The sequence below is a fragment of the Microcaecilia unicolor genome, chromosome 1 (assembly GCF_901765095.1).
Source record: "Microcaecilia unicolor chromosome 1, aMicUni1.1, whole genome shotgun sequence".
Classification (NCBI taxonomy): domain Eukaryota; kingdom Metazoa; phylum Chordata; class Amphibia; order Gymnophiona; family Siphonopidae; genus Microcaecilia; species Microcaecilia unicolor.
The window spans coordinates 442,701,603-442,728,984 of NC_044031.1; the positions used below are offsets into that span (position 1 = coordinate 442,701,603).

Below are 27,382 nucleotides of genomic sequence, written 5' to 3' on the forward strand. Positions count from 1 at the left end.
TATATTGTGAGGTGTTGAAGTGTTGCTAAAATGTGTAACTGTTTTTTTGCTTGTGGTATAAATAAGAGGGTGAAATGAGAAGTGAAGCCTCCACCTCCACATTTCATAAGTACATAAGTAATGCCATACTGGGAAAAGACCAAGGGTCCATCGAGCCCAGCATCCTGTCCACGACAGCGGCCAATCCAGGCCAAGGGCACCTGGCAAGCTTCCCAAACGTAAAACATTCTATACATGTTATTCCTGGAATTGTGGATTTTTTCCAAGTCCATTTAGTAGCGGTTTATGGACTTGTCCTTTAGGAAACCGTCCAACCCCTTTTTAAACTCTGCTAAGCTAACCGCCTTCACCACTTTCTCCGGCAATGAATTCCAGAGTTTAATTATACGTTGGGTGAAGAAAAATTTTCTCCGATTTGTTTTAAATTTACTACACTGTAGTTTCATCGCATGCCCCCTAGTCCTAGTATTTTTGGAAAGCGTGAACAGACGCTTCATATCCACCTGTTCCACTCCACTCATTATTTTATATGCCTCTATCATGTCTCCCCTCAGCCGTCTCTTCTCCAAGCTGAATAGCCCTAGCCTCCTTAATCTTTCTTCATAGGGAAGTCGTCCCATCCCCGCTATCATTTTAGTCACCCTTCTCTGCACCTTTTCCAATTCTACTATATCTTTCTTGAGATGCGGCGACCAGAACTGAACACAATACTCAAGGTGCGGTTGCACCATGGAGCGATACAACGGCATTATAACATCCTCACATCAACAGATGGCAGAATTGATGCATTAGACATGTTCACTTGTTCTGTGAATTTTATTTATTTATTTGTATCCCACATTTCCCCACCTATTTGTTGGCTCAATGTGGCTTACTTAGTAGTGGAGAGGCGTTTGCAGACTCCGGTGTAAACAAATACAAAGTGATATTGTGGCAAGATAAAGTTTTGTTGTGTTTCAGAGATCAGCCATTTATGTTGGATTGGTAGGGTATGCCTTTTTAAACAGGTTATTCTTTTCCTTCACCTCAGTTTTCAAGAAATGTCTGTGTGAGGAGGCTGTTTTGCTATTGCTTGTGAAATTGAAGCATGTAGAGAGCAGTTGGTTCGATTTAAGCAATGTGCCATGACAGCATTTCTGACTCTTAAAGGAGAGCCTCCAATTGAAATTCACCACCACATGCAGATTGTTTATGGTGATGAATAAGCTGATGTGAGTACTATGTGTCTCTGGGCAAAAAATGTAAAGATTGTGGATTGGGAAGAGCTAAATTGTGCGATCAAAAATGAAGTGGATGACCTTTGACAACAATGGACAAATTTCACGTGGCAAAAGGTTGACAAATTTGTAACAGACAATAGGAGGATCATTTAGGGGCCCTTTCTTTTTACAGCTGGCAGTAAAGCCAACGCGGGATTACTGCATGCTAATCTGGAACTACCACTGGTCGAACGCAGGTGTCAGTGGTAGTTCCAGCCCTGGTGCGCACCATTTGCCATGGTACAGAAAATAACTATTTTCCCACGCGGCACTAACCTTGCAGTAATCAGGTATCACCGCGCACTACCCAGTTACTGATGGGTTGGCATGGGAGCCCTTAACGCCACCTCAATGGGTGGCATTAAGTGCTCCCCTGGCATGGCCACGTGGTAAGTGAAATCTTACTGTATGGTGATTACATTTTTGGTCTTTTTATCCGCTGTGGTAAGGGCCACAGCACATGGCAAAAATGGTCCCCATTGCTAGCGTAGGGCCTTTTTTACTGCAGCTTGGTAAATGGACCCCTCAAAGCATTTTATTGCAACCCTGAAAACTATATGGCAACTGAACAATCCACACAGAAAAAGTACACCTAAGTTTTATAGAATCGGCTTAAATTTCCATGCACTATTCAAAAATACACTGAGTACCTCTCCACACTACCAAATTTGACTGTGTCCATTTAGGCCATGTTTTCCTTTGCCTAAATCCTGATGCCTAAATTAGGCACAGAGCAGGTGTATTCTATAATAATGTGCATAGATTGTAGAAACACCCACACCTTACCCATGGCCATACCCCCCTTTTCAACCATGTGACTTACAATTTAGGCGCACCATATTACAGAATACCCTTAGCGAATTGTGTGCTTAGATCATAATTAATGCCAATTATTGCTGAAAACATTTTGTTAACATCCTATTAACAGCACTGATTAGCTACTAACTGATCGTTACATGCTTTGTTATAGAATATGCTTTGATTTCTGTGTGGAAATCAAGGCGCGATATATAGAATTTGGGAGAGTGTACCTAAAATGCTTAGTGCACAACTATCATGAGCATGTCATGGATGTGTCACCAAATGCCACATGTAACTTATAGAATATTATCTGTTGTGTGCAATGAATATCCACTTAGAGGTACCCACTTGTGCCAGTCATTGACCTGTCTTAAGTAGGCATACCTAACATTTGGTGTGCCAGTGTGGCTTTGGTGCATCCTTAACTGAAATCCGTCATTGCACTGCTGCCCTACCGTCCTGCCTTCATGTAGACAGGGAATAATATAGATGTAATACCATGTGATGACTGCTCTAAAGTCATTAGAGTTTCAATGTTATCACAATAAATCTCTGCCTGTGTATCCAATGTCTCTGTTCTCTGATTATTAAAAATGTTGTCAGTAGAGCCCTTGCAATGAAAAATAAATATATACACACCACTTGATGCACGTAACCTGGCAGCTATCCAACTGATGTCCTTGGTGACCATATCCTTGAGTGGAAAAATCATGCTGCGTGGTAAATTCAAAGTTCTGGAATTGTTCTCTTTTCAAACTGTTCTTGACATAGAGCCACTTTTCTCCATGGACGGCGTCATCAGGAGAACAGAGCTGTAAGTTAAGATTTATTAATAAATGCCTCTCACAACCATAGTATATACTAAATATTCTTTTATGTACTGCTTAACTATTTCGAAATAAGAATATCATAAAATGTTTATGCAGCTAACCAAAGGAGAGCTGTTTCTCCCACTCTCCTCCCTGCTGTAATAGAACGCTTTCGCTGACGCATGCATGTTGTTTCATATAAACTTAATGATTAGTAACTGGGAGTGAACTTTACAACTCTCTACTGTCAGTTATCTATGTGATCCATTATAAGTCCTTATTCAACCTCTTGGGAGAGACACTGACCAATCAAAAATAAAACTCTGTTCTTTTTGAATTAAAAGAGCTGAAACATCTTCACCCCATTGCAATCAGACCTTTAGCAAAACTACAAATCTCAATTCACTATCTTAATGATTACATGCCCCCCCCCCCCCAGTGCTCAACTGGAGGGGCATCTTTCTTAAGAATTCTGAAATTACTTGTGTTCTGCCTTTCATTTAGTCTATCCTATGTACCATTTCTGGCACGGGCATTTTATTGCATAGACCACTTGAGCAGAATTACAGTCCATTTGGCTATGCAATTGGAACTGTCTACCCGTCCTAAGATGAATTACAACTTGGGTTATCATAGCATGTTTACAATAAACATATTTCGGACAGCTCATGTGCCCCCTTTCCTTTTGTATATCCAGATCAAAGGATTGAAACATTTAGAGGAACTCCCCTATATTATGGGTTTTGGTGTATAGTACAGGCAGAGAGGGTAATACAGTATACAATAAGAGAAACCAAAAAGAAAAAAGCAACACTGGGCCTTCAAGAGTGGGACAACAGGAGTACTTTATTAACCAAGGACCCGACACGGGCCGTGTTTCGGCGCCAAAAAGGCGCCTGCCTCAGGGGTCTATTAATAAAAACATATAAATACAAAAATAAAATATATCAAATACACCAAATAAATAGTAAAGACATCAAAACATAAATAATATTTAGAAAATAATAAAATAATAAAATATTGATATTACAAACAATTATATTAACTTAATAAGTTGCGTAAAATTATATTGTTCCAACAATCATATAATATTTATGTATACAGTTTCAGTGAACTTTAAAATTTTTAATTTAAAAAAATAATAATAAATTGATATAATGTCAACAGATTAAGAATGTGGACAAACATCTAATGAAAAGATTTTAGTATGCAATTTGTGGAACAAATATTTGTGAATAAAAAAATTTTTTTGATGGTATAAAAGAAATTGTTGTGTATATACCCATACATATAAAAATATGCACTCAAAACTGTAATAATAAAAAAAGTCATATTTATATGTTTTTTTCGGGAGTAAAAATTGAAAATTATATGTAAAAAAACTTTTATCATGTAGTGACTCTGATGGATGAAATGATGCAATTTGTCTAATCCCAAATTATATGGTGGTTATGACGTCATCAGTTTGATTGTCGATATATGTGTAAATAAAAATCATCATTGAAGTAGGCTTACCAATTTGTAGATGTAGTGGTTAGACAGAGTTCAAGATATAGGTGCCTACAAAATGAATATAGAGTAAATAAACAGACAAAGGTAAAGAAGTATTGTGAACCTTCATTTTTAAAGGGAAACGGCAAACCTGGGAATACATTTTTTTTTTTTTAAAGATAGTTACAGGTGAAGCCCGATGTTTGAATGGCTTCACCTGTAACTATCTTTAAAAAAAAAAAAAATGTATTCCCAAATATTTAGAATGGCATCGCTATTATTACATTTTACATATCCATTTTTTAAGGGGGCCATGAAGGTTTGCCGTTTTGAGTGCATTACAGTTTTGAGTGCATATTTTTATATGTATGGGTATATACACAACAATTTCTTTTATACCATCAAAAAAATTTTTTTATTCACAAATATTTGTTCCACAAATTGCATACTAAAATCTTTTCATTAGATGTTTGTCCACATTCTTAATCTGTTGACATTATATCAATTTATTATTATTTTTTTAAATTAAAAATTTTAAAGTTCACTGAAACTGTATACATAAATATTATATGATTGTTGGAACAATATAATTTTACGCAACTTATTAAGTTAATATAATTGTTTGTAATATCAATATTTTATTATTTTATTATTTTCTAAATATTATTTATGTTTTGATGTCTTTACTATTTATTTGGTGTATTTGATATATTTTATTTTTGTATTTATATGTTTTTATTAATAGACCCCTGAGGCAGGCGCCTTTTTGGCGCCGAAACACGGCCCGTGTCGGGTCCTTGGTTAATAAAGTACTCCTGTTGTCCCACTCTTGAAGGCCCAGTGTTGCTTTTTTCTTTTTGGGTTTTGGTGTATGCAATGCGTGGAACCTCAGTGAATTGGGCATGTAACTGTAAAATTGGCCAATATCTATAAATAATACATTTTAAAGCTCCCCCCTGAAAAGAATAGGGTAATGCACTGTATAGGACCATTATCCATTCTACTCTGTTGATCTGTATACAATAACCAATGTCAATGAGCATTATTTGCCCAATTAAAGGCTGTGCGGATCACTTTGTTAGTTTCCCAGCCATTGAATATGCTTGATCCCTACATGATGCCTGAGTACTACACAAAAGTTTTATTCTCAAAAATTGCCCTATTGGGTTACTGTCCTTCAGTCTCTTAGGATGATGACTTTTATAATGAAGGACAGTATTCCTATCTGTAGGCTTTCTGAATACTGAAGTTTGAAAACTATCATTACTACAGTGTATATGAATATCCAAAAACTCTGGCTCACCCACCTATGTGTGAAATAAACAAAATATTAGAATCACATATATTCAGATATCACAAAAAAATCATACAACAAATCTAAATCTCCTGACCATATTAAAAAAGCATCATCTATGAAGTGTTTCCGTAAACAAATATGTTCTGAAAAAACTGAAGGATAAACATATAACTGCTCAAATTCTGCCATGTATAAGCAAGTGTAGCCTCCATGGCCACTCCCTGAACCTGTAAATAAAATGTATTAATAAACTGAAAATAATTATTGGTGATGACTAATCTCACTATCTGATTAAGAAACAACTGCTTATCCATGGCCTATATTCAACTGATGAACATATTTGTCTATGATGTGTAATGCACTATTTTGGGGTACGTTGGTGTATAGAGCTTGAATAGCTAGTGTTACCAAAATCAAAGCTTCAAATCAGTAGACAATTCCAATTGCATAGCCGTATGAATTGTAATACCACTCAAGTGGTCTATGCAATATAATGTCCATGCCAGAAATGGTACATAGGACAGACTAGATGAAAGATCAAGCTTCAGAATTAATAAGAAAGTTGTCCCTCTAGTTGAGCATTGGGGGGCATATAATCATTTAGATAGTGAATTGAGATTTGTAGTTTTGCTACAAGTCCAATTGCAATGGGATGTTTCAGCCCTTTTAATTCAAAAAGAACAGTGTTTTATTTTTGATTGGTCAAGGGTCTCTCCTAGGGGGTTGAAAAAGGATGCAGAATGGACCACAGAGATAATTGACAGTAGAGAAAACCAATCAGCTGTAAAGATCATTCCCATTTACTAATCATTAGGTTTATATGAAGCAACATGCAAGCGTTAGCGTTTTATTAGAGCAGAGAGTAGAGTGGGACAGACAGCTCTCTCTTGGATAGCTGCATAAACATTTTACAATATTCTTATTTAGATATAGCTAAGCAGTATATAAGAGACTATATTTAGTACATACTATGGTTGTGAAAGGCATTTAATACATCTTAACTTACAGACCTGTTCTCCAGAAGACACTATGAATGGCAAAACGTGGCACTGTGTCAAGAACAGTTTGAAAAGAGAACAATTCCAGATCAGAACTTTGGATTTGCCATTCTGCACAGTTTTTCTACTCAAGGATATGGTCACCAAAGACATCATTTGATAGCTGCCAGGAGAACCCAATTTAAGTTAAGTGCATAATTATATAACTTTTGATCCAGAGTATAAATGTTATCACAATAAATCTGTGCTTGTGTATCCAATGTCTCTGAACTCTGATTTCTAAAAATGTTGTCTGCAGAGTCCTTGCAATGATAAAAAAAAAAGATAGATAGATAGAGATATTTAGTAATCAGAGTACAGAATTGGATACACAAGCACAGATTTATTGTGATAATATTTATACTCTAACAACTTTAGAGCAGACATCACATGGTATTACATCTACATTATTCCCTCTCTACATGAAGGCAGGATGGTAGGACACTGATGCAATGATGGATTTCAGTTGGTGTTTATTCCATTGGTAGAAAGCACTTCACTTACACTGAGCACCATATAATATTTCAGATGTTTTAAATAATTTTAAAAAATTACATTATTAACAGATATGTTTGGTACAAAGGTTAGAGAGACTATCTGTATAGTGCCAGGGTGGTCAGTAAATATATTCAGTAGCATTATTTAGTTAAACAGCTGAAAATCAGTGGCTGGCCCTGATGAGTGGCACATATCCAGGTGGGAGCCACTCCTACCCAGATCAGTGCCTTTGAATATCAACACCCCCCTCCCCACCTGATTTTATGTACCCTGAAAGAACCTCTATGAAGCTGGAAAATAACCACCTAAATTTAAAATGTCATAAACACCTAAGAGTAGAAGCCTTAGTTATGATATAGGTAATTGATTTGTAAAAGAAGCACCATGATCACATGTGGGAAAGGTGGCATTACTTTTTAATAAGTAATTTTGGCAGGGAAAAGATTTATTAGTATGGAAAGATAGGCAGGGATGCCTTCATATTTTATGTTTACCCAAAATTCTACTGAACAATGAAGACATGGATAGCAAAAGCTATCCATGTTCAAACTGTATTTGTCTCACAATTTCTTTCCCATAGGAATGATTGCTGTGTGTACCTCTATGGTAGTACTATGACACAGATTTATTTCTGCTGCAGGCAGGGGCAAATCTATTCATGTCTAAGGTCTTCTGAAGGTGTATATACATTTGAGAGAATCAATCTTTGTAGGCAGATCTGTGGGCAGAGGTTGTAAATGTTACTGGAGCCTTTATGGTGGCTTCTCTTCCTTTCCAGAATAACTTTTTTGGTCCATTCTAATAATCTTTTTTTATTTCTTTCTCAATATCTGCTCTTTTGGCAGTAACTATTCTGTAGTTCTCTGCTGCATACCCTCCAGAGGTCAAAAATAGTTTTTGTGAATTAAGTTCTGGCTTCAGAGCAGTGTTCATAAAATAACTTTTTGCTACTGCCCTGTAGATTTCTATTTTTATTACTATTTGCTTTGCTCTTGTCTGCAGAGAATGGTAACCTTTTACAACCATTTAGATTAGTTCTCGAAGATATCTTCTTAGTTTGGATTGTATTGCAAAAAATATGATAATTTTTAGAATAAACTGTTGGTTTGTAATTTATATAAATTCTCCAAGCATGTTAATACAGACTTTCTTTTTATCCCCTGGTATTCTTAGCAACATTTTCTTCTAGGCATGCAATTGTAATCCTTTGTGAACCCAAAACATCTCACATATTCTTAAAAAGCTAGTCAAACAGATTAACTCCTCAAAATTACCCTTTCAACATGAAAAAGAATACAAACAACAAAAACAAAATATTCTCCAGAAATCTGAACTCACCTTTGTTATTCCAACCTAATCACAGTTCTTATACCAGGGAGGTAGTGCTAAGTGATTCAGGTTTCAGGAAAAATGAGATTCAGATCAGCTTAAAACTGGTGATGATGTGTCTGGAGTTTAGTCTTTATCGCTGGAATTTTCCTGGGGTTTTCATCATTATTACTACTACTAATCATTTCTATAGCACTACTGGATGTAAACAGCGCTGTACACTGAACATGTAAGAGACAGTTCCTGCTTGATAGAGCTTACAATCTAATCAACACAGAGAAACAGGACAAATAAGTGATAAGGGAATTGCTTATGGTGGGAATGATGAAGCAGAAGACTCAATCTCCACAGGTGAAATATTCAAGTTCAGAACAACAGAGCAGACAAAACACAAGAACCTCTAGCAGATGCTGTCCAAAATTTCTTTATTCCTTTTATTGAATCTCCCAGATGATTTTATAGCACATGTGACCCAACATGACTCGTGTTTCAGCAGTACTGGCCTGACTCAGGTGTCTAAAAAGTTGTCATGTCATTTGCATTTCCAGAACATCCACATAAATGGTCAATAAAGTGCATCTGTATAAAAGAAATCGCACCACAGGCTGCAATGATGCTGATTAAAAGCTGGCGGTGTGATTTGTTTTATACAGATGCCACTTTATTGACCATTTTTGTGGATTTTCTGGAAATGAAAATGACATGACAACTTTTTAGACCCCTGAGGCAGGCCAGTACTGCCGAAACACGAGTCATGTTGGGTCACATGTGCTGTAAAATGATCTGGGTGTTTCAATAAAAGAAATTTTGGACACCATCTGCTAGAGATTCTTCTTTTTTGTCTCTACTGTTTTAAACGGGAATGATAAACCAGACAAAGGTACTGAACAAGTGAACAGGAGTTAGGAGTACATATTGTACATAAACTGATGCTATGAAACTGCACAAGTTTTGGCCTTTTGGTGTGGCAGCGCTGTATGCCTCCATGAAAAGTACCTGGGTTTGATTCTTAAATCAGGCTGGGGACTCTGGAATTCATTGCCGGAGAACGTGGTACGGGCGGTTAGCTTGACGGAGTTTAAAAAGGGGTTAGATAGATTCCTAAAGGACAAGTCCATAGACCGCTATTAAATGGACTGGAAAAATTCCTCATTTTTAGGTATAGGTACGTTTGGGGAGCGTGCCAGGTGCCCTTGACCTGGATTGGCCACTGTCGGTGACAGGATGCTGGGCTAGATGGACCTTTGGTCTTTCCCAGTATGGCACTACTTATGTACTTATGTACTTATGTACTTATGTACATTGTTCACAGGTATAGTGAGGAGTACTTGGGGGGGGGGGGTGGAGGGAACAGATGAGCCATGGCCCCTGGGCGCCTTTGTGAAGGAGATGCCACAGTATCACCTGTCCTCAGCTGCAAGGATGGCTCTTAGGTGCCACTGCTATTTTATGGGAGATGGATGAAGTAAAGAAGCAGCAGCAGAAAACAGAAACACAGTCTGAGGCTTTTGAACACCTTTGTGTGCTCATGCCTTGTTATATCTTGCCTCCTGTCATAGACTTCCTATTATAGAAAGGGTCAGATCATGAGAGACTCCTAGAATGTATAGGAGAAGACCTCAAGTGCATGCAGGAGCTCAACGATTCAGTACTGCCTTTTTCTTTTGTGCAGTCCTAGAAACAAGGATGGGACCAAGGGGGAGATAATTGAAATGGGGAGGGGAAAGGGAAGATATGCTGGACTCAGGAAGCAAGGGGGAGATGCTTAACCTGGAGGAGGGGAAGGGAAGCAAGGTGGTATGTTGGATTGAGGAGGAGGAGGAGGAGGAGGAGTAAGGAACTGTGCTGGACCAGGAAGGGGAGCAAGGGGAAAATTCTGGATCCAAGGACGATGAAAGGAAAGAATGGGATATGCTTAATTTAGAAGGGGGTAGGAAGGAAATCAAGGGGGAAATGCTGGATCTGAAGGTGGGTAGGAAAGGATGTGAGCATGATATGTTGGACTGGGGGAGTAGAAAGGGAAGTAGTGGGGGAGGTATTAGACTGGGGAGAAGCGACGAGGAAAGAAATGAATAGAAGTTAACTGGACCAATGTTTCCTCTGGAGGTGCATGACAGTTCCTCAGCACCTTGTCCAGTTCAGACTACTTTTACTGTTTTACAGGTACTTTAGTAATAAGGGTCACCCCCTTTTTTCAAAGCAAATTTGCACATCTTTGAAAGCTAGCCACACTTATGTGACCCCTACAGCAGCCAATCAGAATCATGGATCCACCCAAGCTTCATTCACCCCTACCCTAGCCATGCCAACTCTGCCCGAGCCCCTTCCCTCCCACCTTGCTCTCCCCTTTTGATGACATCACCAGAAGTGACATCATAACTTTTTCCTGAACCACCCCTTCCCCTTTTTGTGAGATCCCAGAAGTTACATCATAACTCTACCTAGTCTACGCCCCATTTCCATGATGGCAGCACCCATGGGTTGCACAAATCCAAGATGGTGGTACCCATGACCTCATTTCTAGTTTTCACTACTCGCCACCATCTTAAATTAATCACTTGACAGGAAGTGACGTCCATTACCAGACACCACCCCCGACAGCCTCAAAGGAGGCCTATCTAGATCATGATTAATTTTTAATTGTTCTTTGAATAAAAATAAACTTCCACGGCTTCTCTGTTGTAATCATGTAACTTGTAAACAGGCTTCTATCGCTTGTTTAATATGTCCATTATTATAAACATCTCATCAGTCCACATCATAGAAACATAGAAAATGTAGGCAGATAAATACCATATGGCCTATCCAGTCTGCCCACCCATGCCATCTACTCTTCCTAGCACTCCCTTAGAGATCCTATGTACTTGTCCCTAGTTCTCTTGAATTCAGATACTGTTTTCTTCTCCACCAATTCCACCAGGAGGCTGTTCCATGAATTCACCCCTATGAAGAAGTATTTCCTCAGGTTTACTTCTGAGTCTATCCCCTTTCACCTTTATCCTATGCCCCCCTCATTCCAGAGCTTCCTCTTAATTGAAAGAGAATTGCCTCCTGTGTATTCATGCCGCATTGGTATTTAAATGTCTCTATCATATATCTTCCCTCTCCTGCCTTTCTTCCCAACTATACATAATGAGATTTTTAAGTCTGTCTCCATATGCTTTATGACTAAGACCACTGACCTTTTTAATAGTCACCCTCCTGGACTGACTCCACCCCATTTATATCTTTTTGAAGGTACTGTGTCCAGAATTGTGCACAATATTCTAAATTAGGTCTCACCAGAGTCTTATACAGGGGCATCATCACCTGCTTTTTCTGACTGGCCATTCCTCTTCCTATGCACCCAAGCATCCTTATAGGTTTTGCCATTGCCTTTTCTACCAGTTTGACCACCTTAAGATCACATGCGATCAAACCCAAGTCCCACTCTTCTTTCGTGCACAAAATTACTTCACCCCCTAAACTGTACCATTCACTTTGGTTGTTGCAGCCCAAATGCATGACCCTGCATTTTTTAGCATTAAATCTTTGCTGCCAAACTCTAGACAATTCCTCAAACTTTGCCAAGTCCTTCTTCATGCAGTGCTTTCTGTAATGTCTAAGGAAGATAGGTGAAATGAGTATTGGCATGGCAGTGATACACATTTTAAACCATTTATGCCTTCATTTGCAGTAGGTGGTTATTTTAGAAAATCTATTTGTGATTTGCATGTGTCTAAACCTTTCTTTAGATGTATGTATCACATGCATATCTAAATTTCAATTCTAGAAAGCCTGGATAAACATGTCCAAATTGTGAATACATTTATATTGCAAGGAAATGTGGTCTGAGTATGTTTTATTTATTATTTTTTTTTATTTATGTATTTGTGACATTTATATCCCACATTATCTCAAACAAGTTTGAGTTCAATGTGGCTTACAATTAACAGTATAGCATATATAACAATTCAAACCACAGAAACTTTAAGTCAGATATGGCTCACTCTCCAAATAGGTAAAATGAAAATAAAGCACTTGGTAATTGTGACCAGGTATACAGGGGAAGAGCTATTGATAACTAATGAGCTTCTGAAAAAGTTCCAACCTGTCCTAGACTATATTCAGGAAATAATTTGGACGCAGACTAGTTATCCCATTCCATATGGGTGTGTGAAACAAATTAAAAGCACTAGCAGATCTGGCTGGGTAGAACAGATGAGGGAGTCCATATGAATCAACATTCAGAGGTTGGCTAACCCTTGTCTACTGGAACTCAAATCAGAGGCTGAGCTAGGCTAATCTGGTCAAGAAAATGTGGTGATGGTGCCTAAGGAGGCAATATCTGATATTGAGTCTTGACAGCATGCTAATACATTTTAGAAGAGTCTACGGTCTGGCAAGACTTGGGCAAGGAAGGTCCCAGGTCCAAGGGGGGGGGAGGGGGCTGTACAGCCTCCACTTCTGGTTCACACCCACAAATGGTAGTTACAATATCAAGAGAAGGACAGGAACTGCAGGTGGTCTTGACACTAGAGAATATCTGGCAAGGAAAGGCCAGTTTGCTAATACCCTACAATGTCTCATTCATCAGTGCAACCCTCTCTCGAAAACTCAGGATGCAAGGGCTCTTAGAACTTGTAAATGCAAACCTAAGATCCTTCTTGTACCTGGTCTAGTGGTCAGGTATATACTGGAGGTCAGTAACAGCCCCATGAAATTGGAGAAATGAGTGTGTGCAGTTTCTATGTTGTAAGGAATCTAGAACAGCCACTTCTCCTGAGTTCCGATTGTCTGGTATGCTTGGGAGCTTTGGTTGACCTCTTGCACAATGTCCTTTGGAGTAGGATAGAAGGCAGTCCAGTGTTGGAATCCCATTTCTGCTTTTGCAAAACTGGTACTTGGACGTTTCAAGCACATGGATATCCATTTCGGCCTTTTGAGACGTCCATATGCTTCAAAAATAAGTGCCTGTCTGTATAAATATATTAATGTTTGGCACCATTAAATAGCTATGTCAATGGGTAATTTGTTATATTTTCCTCAAATGCAATTCTCAGTTGGTCTCTCACAGCCCATTTGTTCATGTATTGTACTATTCTGTTGCTTGTACTTTACGTTTTGTAATTACAGAAATAAAGTTTTTTTGGTTTCAGCTGGAGAGACTGCAGGTTGAAAACACTGCAGAATGGGAAAAGAAAGAAATTCTTGGAACAGAAAACGTGGAGCTGGAAAGAGAAAACAGAAGGCTAAAGACCCAAATTGGAGTGCTTCAAGAGCTTCTGGCCACCAAAAATGGTCTGACAACAAGTACCCTGGAAACCGATTTCGAAAGAGCGAAAAATGAGCTCCTTGAAAAAAATAAGGTAAATAATTTTGTTAAAGTACTACTGGGACAATTTCCACATGGAATTGCTTGCAAATTATTGAGGTTCCCTTTGAAAATGTGACTGTCTCGGCGACAGTGGTTCCCAAATGCTGTTAAACAGTTGTCTCTTGTTTGACTCCTTTTAAGCAGATGGAAATATTATCTGCAGAAACTCCATACAGATTTTCCCTCTTTCAACTTCTCTCTATCCCAGAAATGTTTCCTTTTTGACATGGGTACTTTAAAATGCAGAGGAAACTGGAGAACTTATCCACTGGAAAAGATATGAAAATGTAAAAGCGACTTGAGTATATAGAGCACCATTTTATACACTGAAGTAGGTGCTTATAAAATTGTCCCCAGCTATACACATATAAAAGTAGTTGCTCGGAAAATGTAACATCTACTTTTAAGCAATATACCCATAGGCATTCCTGGGAGCAGATAATGAGCGAAATAGGGGCAGAATCATAACTTAGGCATATACTTTATAGTATACACTTATTAAGACTGCTCACACATGTTCACAGTTACTCTAGTCTCAGAAGAGGTGTACATTTGGGGCCCTTTAAAAAAAATTGTTTTAAGCAGCTAGTGAGGGTTTTGCCGTACAATTGTCCTTTTATTGCAGATTGATCCCTGGTGGTAGTACTACTAGACTACCACTAGCGGCCATGAGAAACATTTTGTATCTAGGGCTGTACCGACATAGAAATGGAGGGAGAACGCTGTCATCCTGGACTACTAGACTAAAAAGGCAATGTCTGAAGGGGGAAGGGTCTGCTCTGGGAAGAATGTGATTTGTGTAGTCTGGTTGATGGGGATCAGATTTTGGAGTTTGCTTTAAGGGGACAATGGATCAGGAGATTTGATTTGAAAGGCTGTTCTGGGGGGGGGCATATTGAGGGGATCATATAAGGATGGTCCACTCTGGAGGGGGAGCTGGATCATATCATATCATATCAAACATGCGTGGGATATGCATAGAGGAATCCTGTGCAGAAGGAATGGATCCTCAGAAGCTTAGCTGAAATTGGGTGGTGGAGCAGTTGGGGGGAAGAGGGGGGTGGTTGGGAGGCGAGGATAGGGGAGGGCAGACTTATACAGTCTGTACCAGAGCCGGTGATGGGAGGCGGGACTGGTGGTTGGGAGGCGGGTAATACTGCTGGGCAGACTTATATGGTCTGTGCCCTGAAAAGGACAGGTACAAATTCAAGGTAATGTATACACATGAGTTTGTCTTGGGCAGACTGGATGGACCATGCAGGTCTTTTTCTGCCGTCATCTACTATGTTACTATGTTACTATGTATATCCAAGGAGAATCTTTTATGTAAAAACAAACACAAAAAAACCCAATCAGATTTTCACTTACCAGCTCTTCTACACTATACAGCTAAAAACTTCCTCTGAAACTACTGTTGGAACCATCAGCCAATGAAATGGCTTTTAGCTTAGCTATCCGGTTACCTATAATTATGCAAACATCATTGCAGTCATGCCCTCCTCTGGTGTACAAGCTCAGAGAAAAGAAAACAAAAACTTTGAACCACTTACAGATTTTAACAATTACACTATTTAGTTTTTATTTCTCCCCAGTCTCACTTGCACACCTCCCTCCAAACCTGGCTGTTCTCTTTAATTTGAATGTTGTTCAAGCTCACCCTGAATGAGGAGTTTGTCCCACACCAAAGACATAAATAGCACTGGTTGTATTCTTTCAAACAACTTCAGCAGAGTCTGCCTGCCTCAGTGAGCACTGTGGTCGAAGAGGGGAGGGCAGGGGAGAGAGGAGAATCACAGATTCAGGTAAAACATTTTGCAAGTAAGCTGACCTCAGGAAATGGTAGGCGCCCTCCAGAGGTCGGTACCCCCCTGCGTTGCTTACCCTGCTTACTGTGTTGGCATGGCCCTGTATATATTTATGTGCATAATTGTTTAGATTTAGACAACTGTTATAAACTTACAGGTTTGGTGTTAAAATAAATTGATCCTATAGAGCTAGATTCTATATATGATGCCTAAAAAATCAACATGGAAAAAAATATGTGTAGGCATATTCTATAAACCTCGCCTAAAGCAGTCATTCTTGCAACTAAATCTGGGTGCATCCACAACTTCCTACCTATGTGCCTAAAATTCTACTTCACACAGTATATAAAATACGTCTAAATTTCCATGCAGTGTATACAAACTGATCAGCACTAATTTAACATCAACATCACAAAATGTCATGATATCATGATGTGATGCAAATGGGGACATCAGCAAAAATGCTTCTAAGAAGGAGGCAGCCTAACTTCTCATTTGCTGACAGCAAACTGTTAGTTAGGCTCTTTCTCTGCAAAGAAAAGTGGTATTTTGTCTTCCCAGACCACAAGGTCCTATCTCCAGTTCAGGATGGCCTGAGAGAAATTTACTGCCACCTACAATGACCAAGCCACCTTCCCCAGGGATATAAGTATACTAAATACTATGAACAAGTTATATTCATTTATAGTACTGGTTTACTTCCTTTTCTGATTTGCAATGCCTATTAGGCAAGATGTACACGGTACATGCAGGTTGGGGGATTTGGGGGGCAGCAACTGTGATAGGATTTGATCCAAAAACCAAATGAAACAGTGGATAATCCTATAACAATGTAAAACAAACTATTCAAAAACTGTTCAGCAATTCCATTTGTACTGCTTAAATGCTAAAAAAGTAACACATGGGAGGCAATGCATCAGACCTCAGTTTGGGATGCATGCAGACCTCAGTTTGGGATGCATGCATCCACACACGCCTTTGTGAGCTTGTTCAGAAAAATAGAATTATCCAAAAAAAAAAATGTTCAGAAATGGTCAATGAATAAAGTAATGCACAATCCTACCAATGGTGGCCAGCATTTCACAAAGAAAATGGTGCTTCAAGGTGATGGGGACCTAGTAAGTTGTTACATTGGCAGAGCTGCTCAATACTGCAAGGGTATGCCTGTATCCCAAACTGAGCTCTGAGCCTTTCCCTCCTATTTGCTGTATTTTTAATATGCAAGCAGCACCAATTTAATTACTGAAAAGTTTTGTGAATGGTTTGCTTGACATTAGTTAATGGATTTGAACTTCCCACCCATGAAGGATAAGGCAACTGTTCTGACCAACCACTCTGCCACCTCCTTCCTTGAGTAGTAAGCCCTCTTAAGACGGGTACGCCTTCATCCCTTAGGAGGCAAGTGCAAAATGCATACAGGCTGGGGGGAAGGGGGCAGGTGTGCAAGTGCCTGTGACAGGATTTAAACACCCCACCCCAGAAGCATAAAGCAAGTATTCTTACCACTCTACCATCTCCTTCCTTGAATAGCAAGCCCTCTTACAATGGGTAAACCTATATTCCTGAGGAGGCAAGTGCAAAATGCATGTTGGTTGGGGGGAAGCAGGTGCTCAGACACCAGTGACAGGACTTGAACACCCAAACCCAGAAGGAGGAAAGTGCTAAATGAAACCAGCTCAAATAAATTGCTCCAGCTCATAGCTCCTAGTGCTGGGATTTGAACTAGCCAATCATATGTTCTAACCACTGATGGTCCACTGCAGTAGGGGACCCACTTTCCCTTAGCTTCTTCTCTTTTTGGTAGGTGGTGACAGGCCAATCTCACTGTTAGTCTGCCCTTGGATGGGTCTGTTCTCCAAAGCAAAATATCTCTCTTCACAACTTGCGCTAGCTAACTTGGGTAAGATGTGTATGTTGATCAGCTGGTGCAGCAGGGCTGGAACACCACTCTATAACATCAGAGGTCTGTGTGCTAGCCATTAGAATACACTGCATAAACAGCTTTTAGGCTTGTTAGTGGTGAGACACATCTCAGCACAGTAGAGATTGTCTGGCCAGCTGTGACCTGGAAGCCCCCCCCCCCCCTTAAAATTGAGCGTAACACCCAGTTATTCCCATCAACCAAGACAAATGTGTATGTTGTATAGTTCTGAGAAAGTAAAAAAACATGTTTGGCCAAAAGGTTACTATAGCAGAACCCCAAGCTACGGGAATAGATTAGCTCATAGAAAAGGTAGTTTGTCCAAAAGAAAGTCTAAGTCCAAGGTGCCATAAATGGAATTTGCCTAAAGCTGAGATGCATGCCGTTCCAATAGACGTGACCATTTACTCCAAGGAGAACTTGGTGTAAATAACGGCATCCACGCAGAGCAGCAAATTCTGTAATCGCACATATAGAATTTAGAAACGCCCATGTCATGCCCTTGTCAAACCCCTTGGTATACCCCTTTTCAGATTTGCATGGTAGGATTTCCACACACTAAGGGGTGCTTTTATTAAGATGTACTGAAAGGTGGCCTGTGGTAGTGTAGGCGTGTGTATTGGGTGCGCTCAGATCCATTTTTCAGTGCACCTGCAAAAAATGGCTTTTTACATTTTTTTTGCCAAAAATGGACATGCGGCAAAATCAAAATTGGCATGTGTCCATTTTAGGTCTGAGACTTTACTGCCAGCCATTGACCTAATGGTAAAGACTCACTCGGTAACTGGGCAGTAATGACCTATGCGGGTCAAATGACACTTGGCATGCGCCCGATATTTTTCGAATGTGCATATCGGACATGCGCCTAAAAGGAAATACCGCAAGAGCCATGTGGTAGCTGGGCAGTAACTCCATTTTGGTGCACGTTAGGTGTATGTAGGCGCTTATGCAGCTTAGTAAAAGGGCCCCTAACTTGTAAAATACGCTTAACGAGTAGTGCGTATTAATTCCAATTACTGCCACTAATTGCTTGTTAACATTCATTTATCAACACTAATTGGCTAGTTTACCAACTAGGTTATGCACATTATATGGAATACACCTTGATTTGTGTGTGGAAATGTCAGCACGCTAAATAGAATGGAGGGGATATTACTTAATAATTGATCTTACATACCTTTTACTGGTAATGCTTCATTTCTGAAATGAAGATTTGAAACTATTTAAAAAGTTCTTTACCAAAGATTTTGCTTTATTCAGTCAAGAAAATAAAAGCTTATTTAGCTTTAAGATTGATAGGGAAGGTATTTTTTATTTTCCTGAGAGCCCTTTTGATTTACAATTAGTTGGAGCACTGTGAAGAGCAAAAATATATTTTTCTGCTGTTGTTGTTCTGCTATGTCAAAAGCAAAACATACTTCAGATTTCAGCTCAAAATAATTCCAAAGCTCAAGGTAATAAATCTCCTGTGGTAAACAATCTGCCATGGGTATTGATTAATATTTACAGTGTTTTCTTTTACCTTGTCTCATCTAAAATGAAGCGATTGGAATCATATTCTTACTCTGCAAGGCCATTTTTCAAGCATTACAGCTATTAATTTTATGACATAAACTCATCAAGAAGCTCAGTTGTGAAAGCTGCATGAAATAACCAAAGTTCTGCTTTCAAATGGGTTTCAGCAGTTGAGGGTCTGTGGTATATTTTATTGAAAGCAAAGATGTTCAAAAAAATAAAAAATAAAAAGCAATGAACCTGTAGAAAACTGCCATAGTCAGAATATGCATGGCCATCCATGCTCATTTCACTGAGCTTTATTGGCAGACATTATGCCTACCTAGTAACAAATGTGCTTGCCATATAAACCAGTTTGTTTGGATGGTAAAAATGCAGCGTCTCAGTTAACAAACATTGAAATGGTAGCAATTAAAACTTTTGTAAAACAAAAGTGCACTTTATGAAAAAAAAATGAGTCATGGGGCAAATTTATACATGTTTATGATTAGGACTTCTATTCTTATGAGATAATAAATTGTAAATTTAGATGTTTATTTTCCTTCTAATTAGGTGCTCTTTGAGAATGCAAAAAAACAACTGTGTTTTTATAGTGGAGTCGTCATTGCTGGGTATCTTTTCCTTTAGAATCAAACACACACGTTTGTGTAGCTGAGGAATTATGAGCAGAGAAAAGGCACAAAACAGAGTGGAGAATCAAGGCAGAGAAGAGGAGGGAAAAGAGAATATTAGGGGTGTTTTATGTATTTATCCAATAAGCAACTGTAACTTTTTTTTGTTCCTGGAGTGTTAGATCTATTTATAATCTTACTTGCTGCTTAAATTAATGCAAATCTCAGCATTTGTCTTATTAGAAAACAAAATCATGTTTTCTTTCTATATAGAAATATATAAATATCACCCCACTAACATTTATATAGCATAGACCTGTCAGCAGAGGGAAAAGCCTCAGAAGCATAAAGGAGCACTCAATCATGCTTTCCAATTTCAGTCATTGGCAAAAAAAAAAAAAAAAATTCGTGACAAACCTGTGATATAAAATATACTTTATCAGAACAGCATGTGAAAAGCTATTCAAATGTCCATATTAGGCTCGAGAAATATTTTAGGACTCATTTTGCAAATAGGAGTTCTAGTAAGTTGAAATAACAGTAAGTACGCAAGGTCCCTTCTACCAGAAGGTAACATTGTCATATACTAATTGATTAGCATGTGGTTAGCGAATGAGCCCTTATAGCCTACAAAATAGGTGTCGGCAAGTGTACGCGCGTTAATGGCTCAAGACAAGCTGTTGGTTCATCGGAGGTTGAAAAAGTTAGATAATTATGTGAGACATTTAAATTTGTGTATATTAAATTTTCCTAAATGCTTAACTATGTCTCCAAAACATCTGGTTTTCCACTATTGCATATGATTTACCATTTACCTGTACTTAGACAACGTTCAAGCTCCACAGATGTTGCCTCAGTTGTGGATGTCTCTTCTGATAGCTTTGAATATCATACAAATATTAGAGAGTTCTACTGAGGAAGTGGTTGCAAGATCAACTTTACTGGTGACATTTGTATTCCAACAAGATAAAGAGGCCTTAACATAACATAAGAACATAATAATAGCCATACTGGTTCAGACCAATGGTCCATCTAGCCCAGTATCCTGCTTCCAGCATTGGCCAATTCAGGTCACAAGTACCTGACAGAATCCCAAATAGTAGCAAGTTTCATGCTACTGATCCCAGGCTGTCCGATAATAACTTTCTTGGAGGGAAAGTGTCTATTTTTCCTGATATTTCTAAATGGACACAACAACGTAAGACAAAGTTTCTAGCACTTAAATCCTATGTTATTTCTTTAGAAACTTGGTTCCAATTGAGATTTCCCTGTAAATGTACGTGTATAATTGTTCTAGATCAACATACATATGTGTTTTATGAACCTGCTCAACTGCAGTTTTTCTTAGAAGGTAGAGGGATTTCTTTGTCAGCCTCTTTGTCGTCTCAGGTCAAAAGAACATAAGAGTAGCCATACTGGGTCAGACCAATGGTCCATCTAGCCTAGTATCCTATTTTCCAAACAGTGACCAAGCCAGGTCACAAGTACCTGGCAGAAACCCAATTAGTAGCAACATTCCGTGCTACCAATCCTGGGGAAGCAGTTGCTTCCCCATGTCTGTCTCAATAGCAGACTATGAACTTTTCCTCCAGAAATTTGTCCAAACCTTTTTAAGCCCAGATACGCTAACCACTGTTACTACATCCTCCGGCAAAGAGTTCCAGAGCTTAACTATTCGTTGAGTGAAAAAAATATTTCCTCCTATCTACTATAATAAAACTCACCCTCAACGTTCTGAGGACACTGACGTCAGTGAAGCCAAGCCATTGACAACAGTTCCTTCAGGTTCGAAGGTTCGTGGTGGTGAAGCCACCAGGCCCCGCCCTCGCATCAAACGTCATGACATCGAGGGCGGAGCAAACGTTGAGAACTGCCTACATCCGAAAAATAAAACCTGTCTGAAAAATAAGTGAAATTCTCTGCCACTTAAATACAGACCATCAAATAAGGATCCTGGTTCTATACAAGTACGCACACAAACACATAACATGAGCTTTTAACAACTATAAGATGCACCGATGCTCTCTGCCACCATTTGCTAGGAAGTTCACGTTTACCTGCTGCTTCACATACCCGGGCGGACCAACCCAAAAGACACAACCTGTAGCAAGAGCAGCAATGGATCCTGTCACATAAGAGGCACTTCGAGTGGGGAGAGAGAGCAATGCCTCCCCCACCCGGGAGCAATGGCATAAGGCACACACCCTCCTCCTCCGCCTACACAAGAACTCCTTGAGCACTTACCTGGTCGACAAGACCAGCAGGAACTCCACGCTCAGCAACTGCCAAAGGAAGAAGCCGGTTACGGGGCGCGGCAGGCAGTCTGCTCTATGCTCCTCACAGACACACACCCAAGGCGCTTCCCCACGCCGCAGGTTGAATGCAGTGCAAAAGCGAGGGAGAAGAGACAGTCAGCAAAGTCTCTGCGCTAGCAATAGCGCCTAGGGCGCGCACACAACCCCAACGTGCATGCGCGTACGTCTGAGTGTGTCTGTTTGTGTTTGTAAAGGGTGAAGCAACGAATAGAGACAGTGCTCCAGCCTGGCCCAGCCCCGCACAGCTTGATTGTACAATGCCTGCCCGTCTATTGGCTGTCTTCATCGGCCCGTGTAAATTATGCTCATTGGCTCAACCAGGCGAAAGGGGGTGTGGACGAAATTATGTAGGGAAGAAGACGGACGCGACTTCCCACTATAACCTATAAATGTACTCACTCTGCTGCTCCCCAGTATCTCTCCACACTCGTCCTTCCCTACACCCCTTCCCGTGCACTCCGCTCCATGGATAAATCCTTCTTATCTGTTCCCTTCTCCACTACTGCCAACTCCAGACTTCGCGCCTTCTGTCTCGCTGCACCCTACGCCTGGAATAAACTTCCTGAGCCCCTACGTCTTGCCCCATCCTTGGCCACCTTTAAATCTAGACTGAAAGCCCACCTCTTTAACATTGCTTTTGACTCGTAACCACTCGCCTCCACCTACCCTCCTCTCTTCCTTCCCATTCACATTAATTGATTTGATTTGCTTACTTTATTTATTTATTTATTTTTTGTCTATTAGATTGTAAGCTCCTTGAGCAGGGACTGTCTTTCTTCTATGTTTGTGCAGCGCTGCGTACGCCTTGTAGCGCTATAGAAATGCTAAATAGTAGTAGTAGTAGGTGCGGAAGAGTCGCTGCTTTGTATGTAGTAAAGACGGAGCCCTTGAGGCCTATTTGCACTTTTTCTGACTTTGCTTCGTCTTTCTCAAGAGGGGGGAGCAGAGGAAAAACTGGAGGGGGACGGGAAAGGGGGAAGGAAGACAGGGGGGAGGGGGAAGGAGGCCGGGAGATGGAGGGGGGGCCCCTGCCACACACTCTCAGTCTTTCTCACACACACACTCTCATTCTCACACATACACACACAGTCACACACACACACACACACACTCGCACATTCATTCTGTCTCTCTCTCTCACACAGTCACTCTCACACACACTCTCTCAAACACACACACTCAGAGGTACACCTTGCTAGCGCCCATTTCATTTCTGTCCAAAACGGGCCTTTTTTACTAGTTTATTAATAAAACTATTTCCATGTAACTTCCTCAAGTGCCTCCTAGTCTTTGTACTTTTGGAATGAGTAAAAAAATTGATTTGCTCCAAATCATTCTACACCACTCAGGATTTTGTAGACCTCAATTATATCACCCCTCATCTGTCTCTTTTCCAAGCTGAAGAGCTCTAACCTCTTTAGTATTTTCTCATACAGGAGTAGTTACATCCCACTTATCATTTTGGTTGCTCTTCTTTGAACCTTTTCTAATTCTGCTATATATTTTTTGAGATACGGCGACCAGAACTGAATGCAGTACTCAAGGTGTGGTCACACCATAGAGTAATACAGAGTATTTTTAGACTTAATCACCATTCTTTTCCTAATAATTCCTATCATCCTGTTTGCTTTTTTGTCTGCCATTGCACACTGAGCAGAAACGTTCAGCATATTTTTATTGAGTGCTGACCCCCAAGGTGGACCTTACCATCAGGTAACTATGATTCGGATTATTATTTCCAATTTGCATCTCCTTGCAGTTGTGTACATTAAATTTAATCAGCCATTTAGATGCCCAGTCTTCCAATTTCCTAAGGTCTTCCTGCAATGTTTCACAGTCCGCTAATGTTTTAACAACCATAAATAATCTTCAAATTTAATCATTTCACTCATCATTCTGACTTCCATATCATTAATAAATATGTTAAATAGCACCGGTCCCATTACAGATTCCTGTGGGACTCCACTGTTCACTCTTCTTCATTGAGAAAAATTACCATTTAAACCATGCCCACTGTTTTCTGTCAAATAACCAATTCCTAATCCACACCAGAACCTTGCCTCCTATCCCAGGACGGCTGATCCCATGCTGACTCTTTCCCATTAAACCATGTTTGTAAATGTGTTCTGTAATTTTATTCTTTATAATAGTATCCACTATTTTGCCCAGCATTGACATCAGGCTTACCGGTCCATAATTTCCCAGATCACTACTAGAACCCTTAAAAAAAAATTGACATCACATTGGCCACCCTCAAATCTTCAGGTACTACAGACAATTTTAATGACAGCTTACATATTACTAACAGCAGATTAGCAATTTCATGCTTGAGTTCTTTAAGTAGCCTTAGATGTATGCCATCCGGTCCAGGTGATTAACTACTCTTTAATTTGTCAATTTGGCTCAGTACATCTTCCAGGTTCACTGAGATTTCTTTCAGTTTCTCCACATCATCACCCTTGAAAACCATTTCCAGTACAGGCAGATCTCTTGCATCTTCTTCCGTAAAGACAGAAGCAAATAATTCATTCAGTTTCTTTGCTATGGCCTTGTCCTCCCTCAGTGCCCCTTTTGCTCCTTCGTGGTCTAATAGTCCCATGATTTCCCTCCCAGGCTTTCTGCTTCTGAAGTACCTAAAAAATTGTTACTGTGAGTTTTAGCCTCTGTGGCAAGTTTCTCTTCATCTTCTCTTTTAGCCTTCTTTATTAATGCTTTGCATGTTATGATCACTATTTCCCAGGGGACCCAACACTGCCACCTCTCGCACTAAGCTCTACATACCACCAAGGACCAGATCCAAAATGGCTCCCCCTATTGTTAGTTCCTGGACCAGTTACTCCAAGAATCAGTAGTTTAATACATCTAGAAATTTTATATCCTTGGCACTCCCTGATGTAGCATTTATCCAGTCAATATTGGGGTAATTGAAATCATAATTCACAAATAGAGCTCCACTTTTTTTAGTTTTTTTTATGACTAATGATTGGGGAGAGCCACCCACAGATATGAAGGTTTGCCTTACACATGGATGTGTATCTCATTGTTTCTGAAGTCTTTTTTCTCCACTTTTTGATATTTTTTGATGGTATTGCTCTGAATGACCTTTCTTGAGATACAGAATAAAATAGTGGAGGATTTGTGAATTGTGATTCTTTACTCCACTGATTCTTTGAGTGCGTGGTAATTGAAATCACCCATTACTATAGTGTTGCCCAATTTACCAGCTTTCCTAATCTCTGTAAATATTTCTTCATCTGTCTGTTCATTCTGTCCCTTCACATATGGAATAATGATTCCATGCAGCTATCGGTTTCACATGGAATGCTTATTTTATTTGACTCAATTTCCTCTATAACATATAGTTATTGGTTGATAACCTACTAGTGTAATCTCTCTCTCTCTCTCTTTATATATATATATATATATATATATATATATATATATATATATATATATATATATATATATAATTATTATTTATTTATTTATTTTTTCTTTTAATAACCAATTCCCTTGGTAATTTGAATTGGATCTCCTCTCTATTGTGGTCTAATCTTGCCTAATTATTTAATTTTTCCTCTGCTTTCCTAATTTGTGTTCCAAATTAATTGGATTTTTTATGTTTCTTCAATAATTATAGCTTGTTCTTTTTCAAGATTTTCTTGAGGTAAATTGTAAAGCTTATAAATAAAAAAAAAGATAGGTCTGTTATTTATGTGGCCTGTCTTAACCGCTCAACTTAGCCAGTTTTGCATATTTGCTCTTAGCCAGCTAAATTGCGTGACGTGGAGGGGCATAATCGAAAGTGGGTGCCCATCTCTGTGGGCGGCCATCTCGGTGGGCGGCCATGCGAAGGGGCATGACAAACCGTATTTTCGAAAAAAGATGGGCACCCATCTTTTTTTCGATAATACAGGTTGTGCAGGGCAAATGCCTAGGATTTGGGTGTTTTTGAGTTGGGCGCTATTGGTTTTCAGCGATAATGGAAATCGAAGGCGCCCAGCTCAAAAATGAACAAATCCAAGGCATTGGGTCATGGGATGTGCTAGGATTCATAGTGCACTGGTCCCCCTCACATGCCAAGACACCAACTGGGCACCCTAGGGGGCACTTTTACAAATTAAAAAAAACATTTAAATTAGCTCCCAGGTGCATAGCAACCTTCCCTTGTGTGCTGAGCCCCCCAAATCCCCCCAAAACCCACTGCCCACAATTCTACACCTTTACCATAGCCCTAAGGGGTGAAGGGGGGCACCTACATGTGGGTACAGTGGGTTTTGGGTTTTTTTGGAGGGCTCAACATTAACCACCACAAGTGTAACACGTAGGGGGGATGGGCCTGGGTCTACCTGCCTGAAGTCCACTGCACCCACTAACAACTGCTCCAGGGACCTGCATACTGCTTTGATCGTACTGGGTATGGCATTTGAGGCTGGCACACAGGCTGGCAAAAAAAGTTGTTAAAGTTGGTTTTTTTTGGTGGGAGGGGGTTAGTGACCACTGGGGGAGTCAGGGGTGGTTATCCCTGATTCCCTCCGGTGGTCATCTGGTCATTTAGGGCACTTTTTTGGGACTTGTTCGTGAAAAAAAGGGTCCAAAAAAAGTGACCTACATTCTCGCTAAAAACGGCCATTTTTTTTGATTATCGGCCGAAGGCGCCCATCTCTGCTCGGCCAATAAACACGCCCCAGTCCTGCCTTCACCACACCTCCAACACACCCCCGTCAACTTTGGCCATTTCCGCGATAGAGTGCAGTTGCCTAAAATCGGATTTCAACATATACCGATTTGGGCGCCTTTGCGAGATGGGCGCCCATCTCCCGATTTGGGTCAAAATATGGGCGCCCATCACTTTTGAAAATAAGCCTGATAGCTGGTTAGCAGCTAGTTATGAAGCGCTAATATTCAGCGAAGATAACAGGCCATCTTGTGCTGAATATTAGCACAACTGGCTAAGCGCTATTTAATCAGCCAGGAGTCGTTCCTGGTTGGTTAAAAAATGCTGAATATCCGGCACCATATGCTGACAGACTTGTAAAGCTTCCAGAAGCAGTAAAAGTCCTGGATATTTGGTGGAGGTACCCAGCTTAGCCTCAGCACTGAATATCCAGGTCTAATTTACCTCAGTATGGTCAACGTTTAAAAAAAAAAATAAAAGTCTGACTGGCATAAGCTGAAGATCAACTTGATCATTTATTTTAAGGTGGGTCATATATCTTTACCTACTTTTGAATAACCTATTGCTTTTATTGTGAGGTATAATGATGCCCTGTGCTAAATGTTTTAGATAATATGGTCTAATAAGATTGTTTATTCAGTTTTGGTGAAATGTGCAAAA

The 27,382-nt window shown here is 39.8% G+C and overlaps 1 protein-coding gene across 2 annotated transcripts in view; it reads left to right on the forward strand.

Moving 5' to 3' along the window:
- Positions 1-27,382, forward strand: part of CCDC102B (coiled-coil domain containing 102B) — a 567,471-nt gene that overhangs the window by 211,957 nt on the left and 328,132 nt on the right. For both annotated transcript variants that reach the window (XM_030212667.1, XM_030212657.1), the window contains exon 5: positions 13,660-13,869. In XM_030212667.1, coding sequence (XP_030068527.1) covers positions 13,660-13,869 — 210 coding nt within the window. The remainder of the gene's footprint in view (positions 1-13,659; positions 13,870-27,382) is intronic.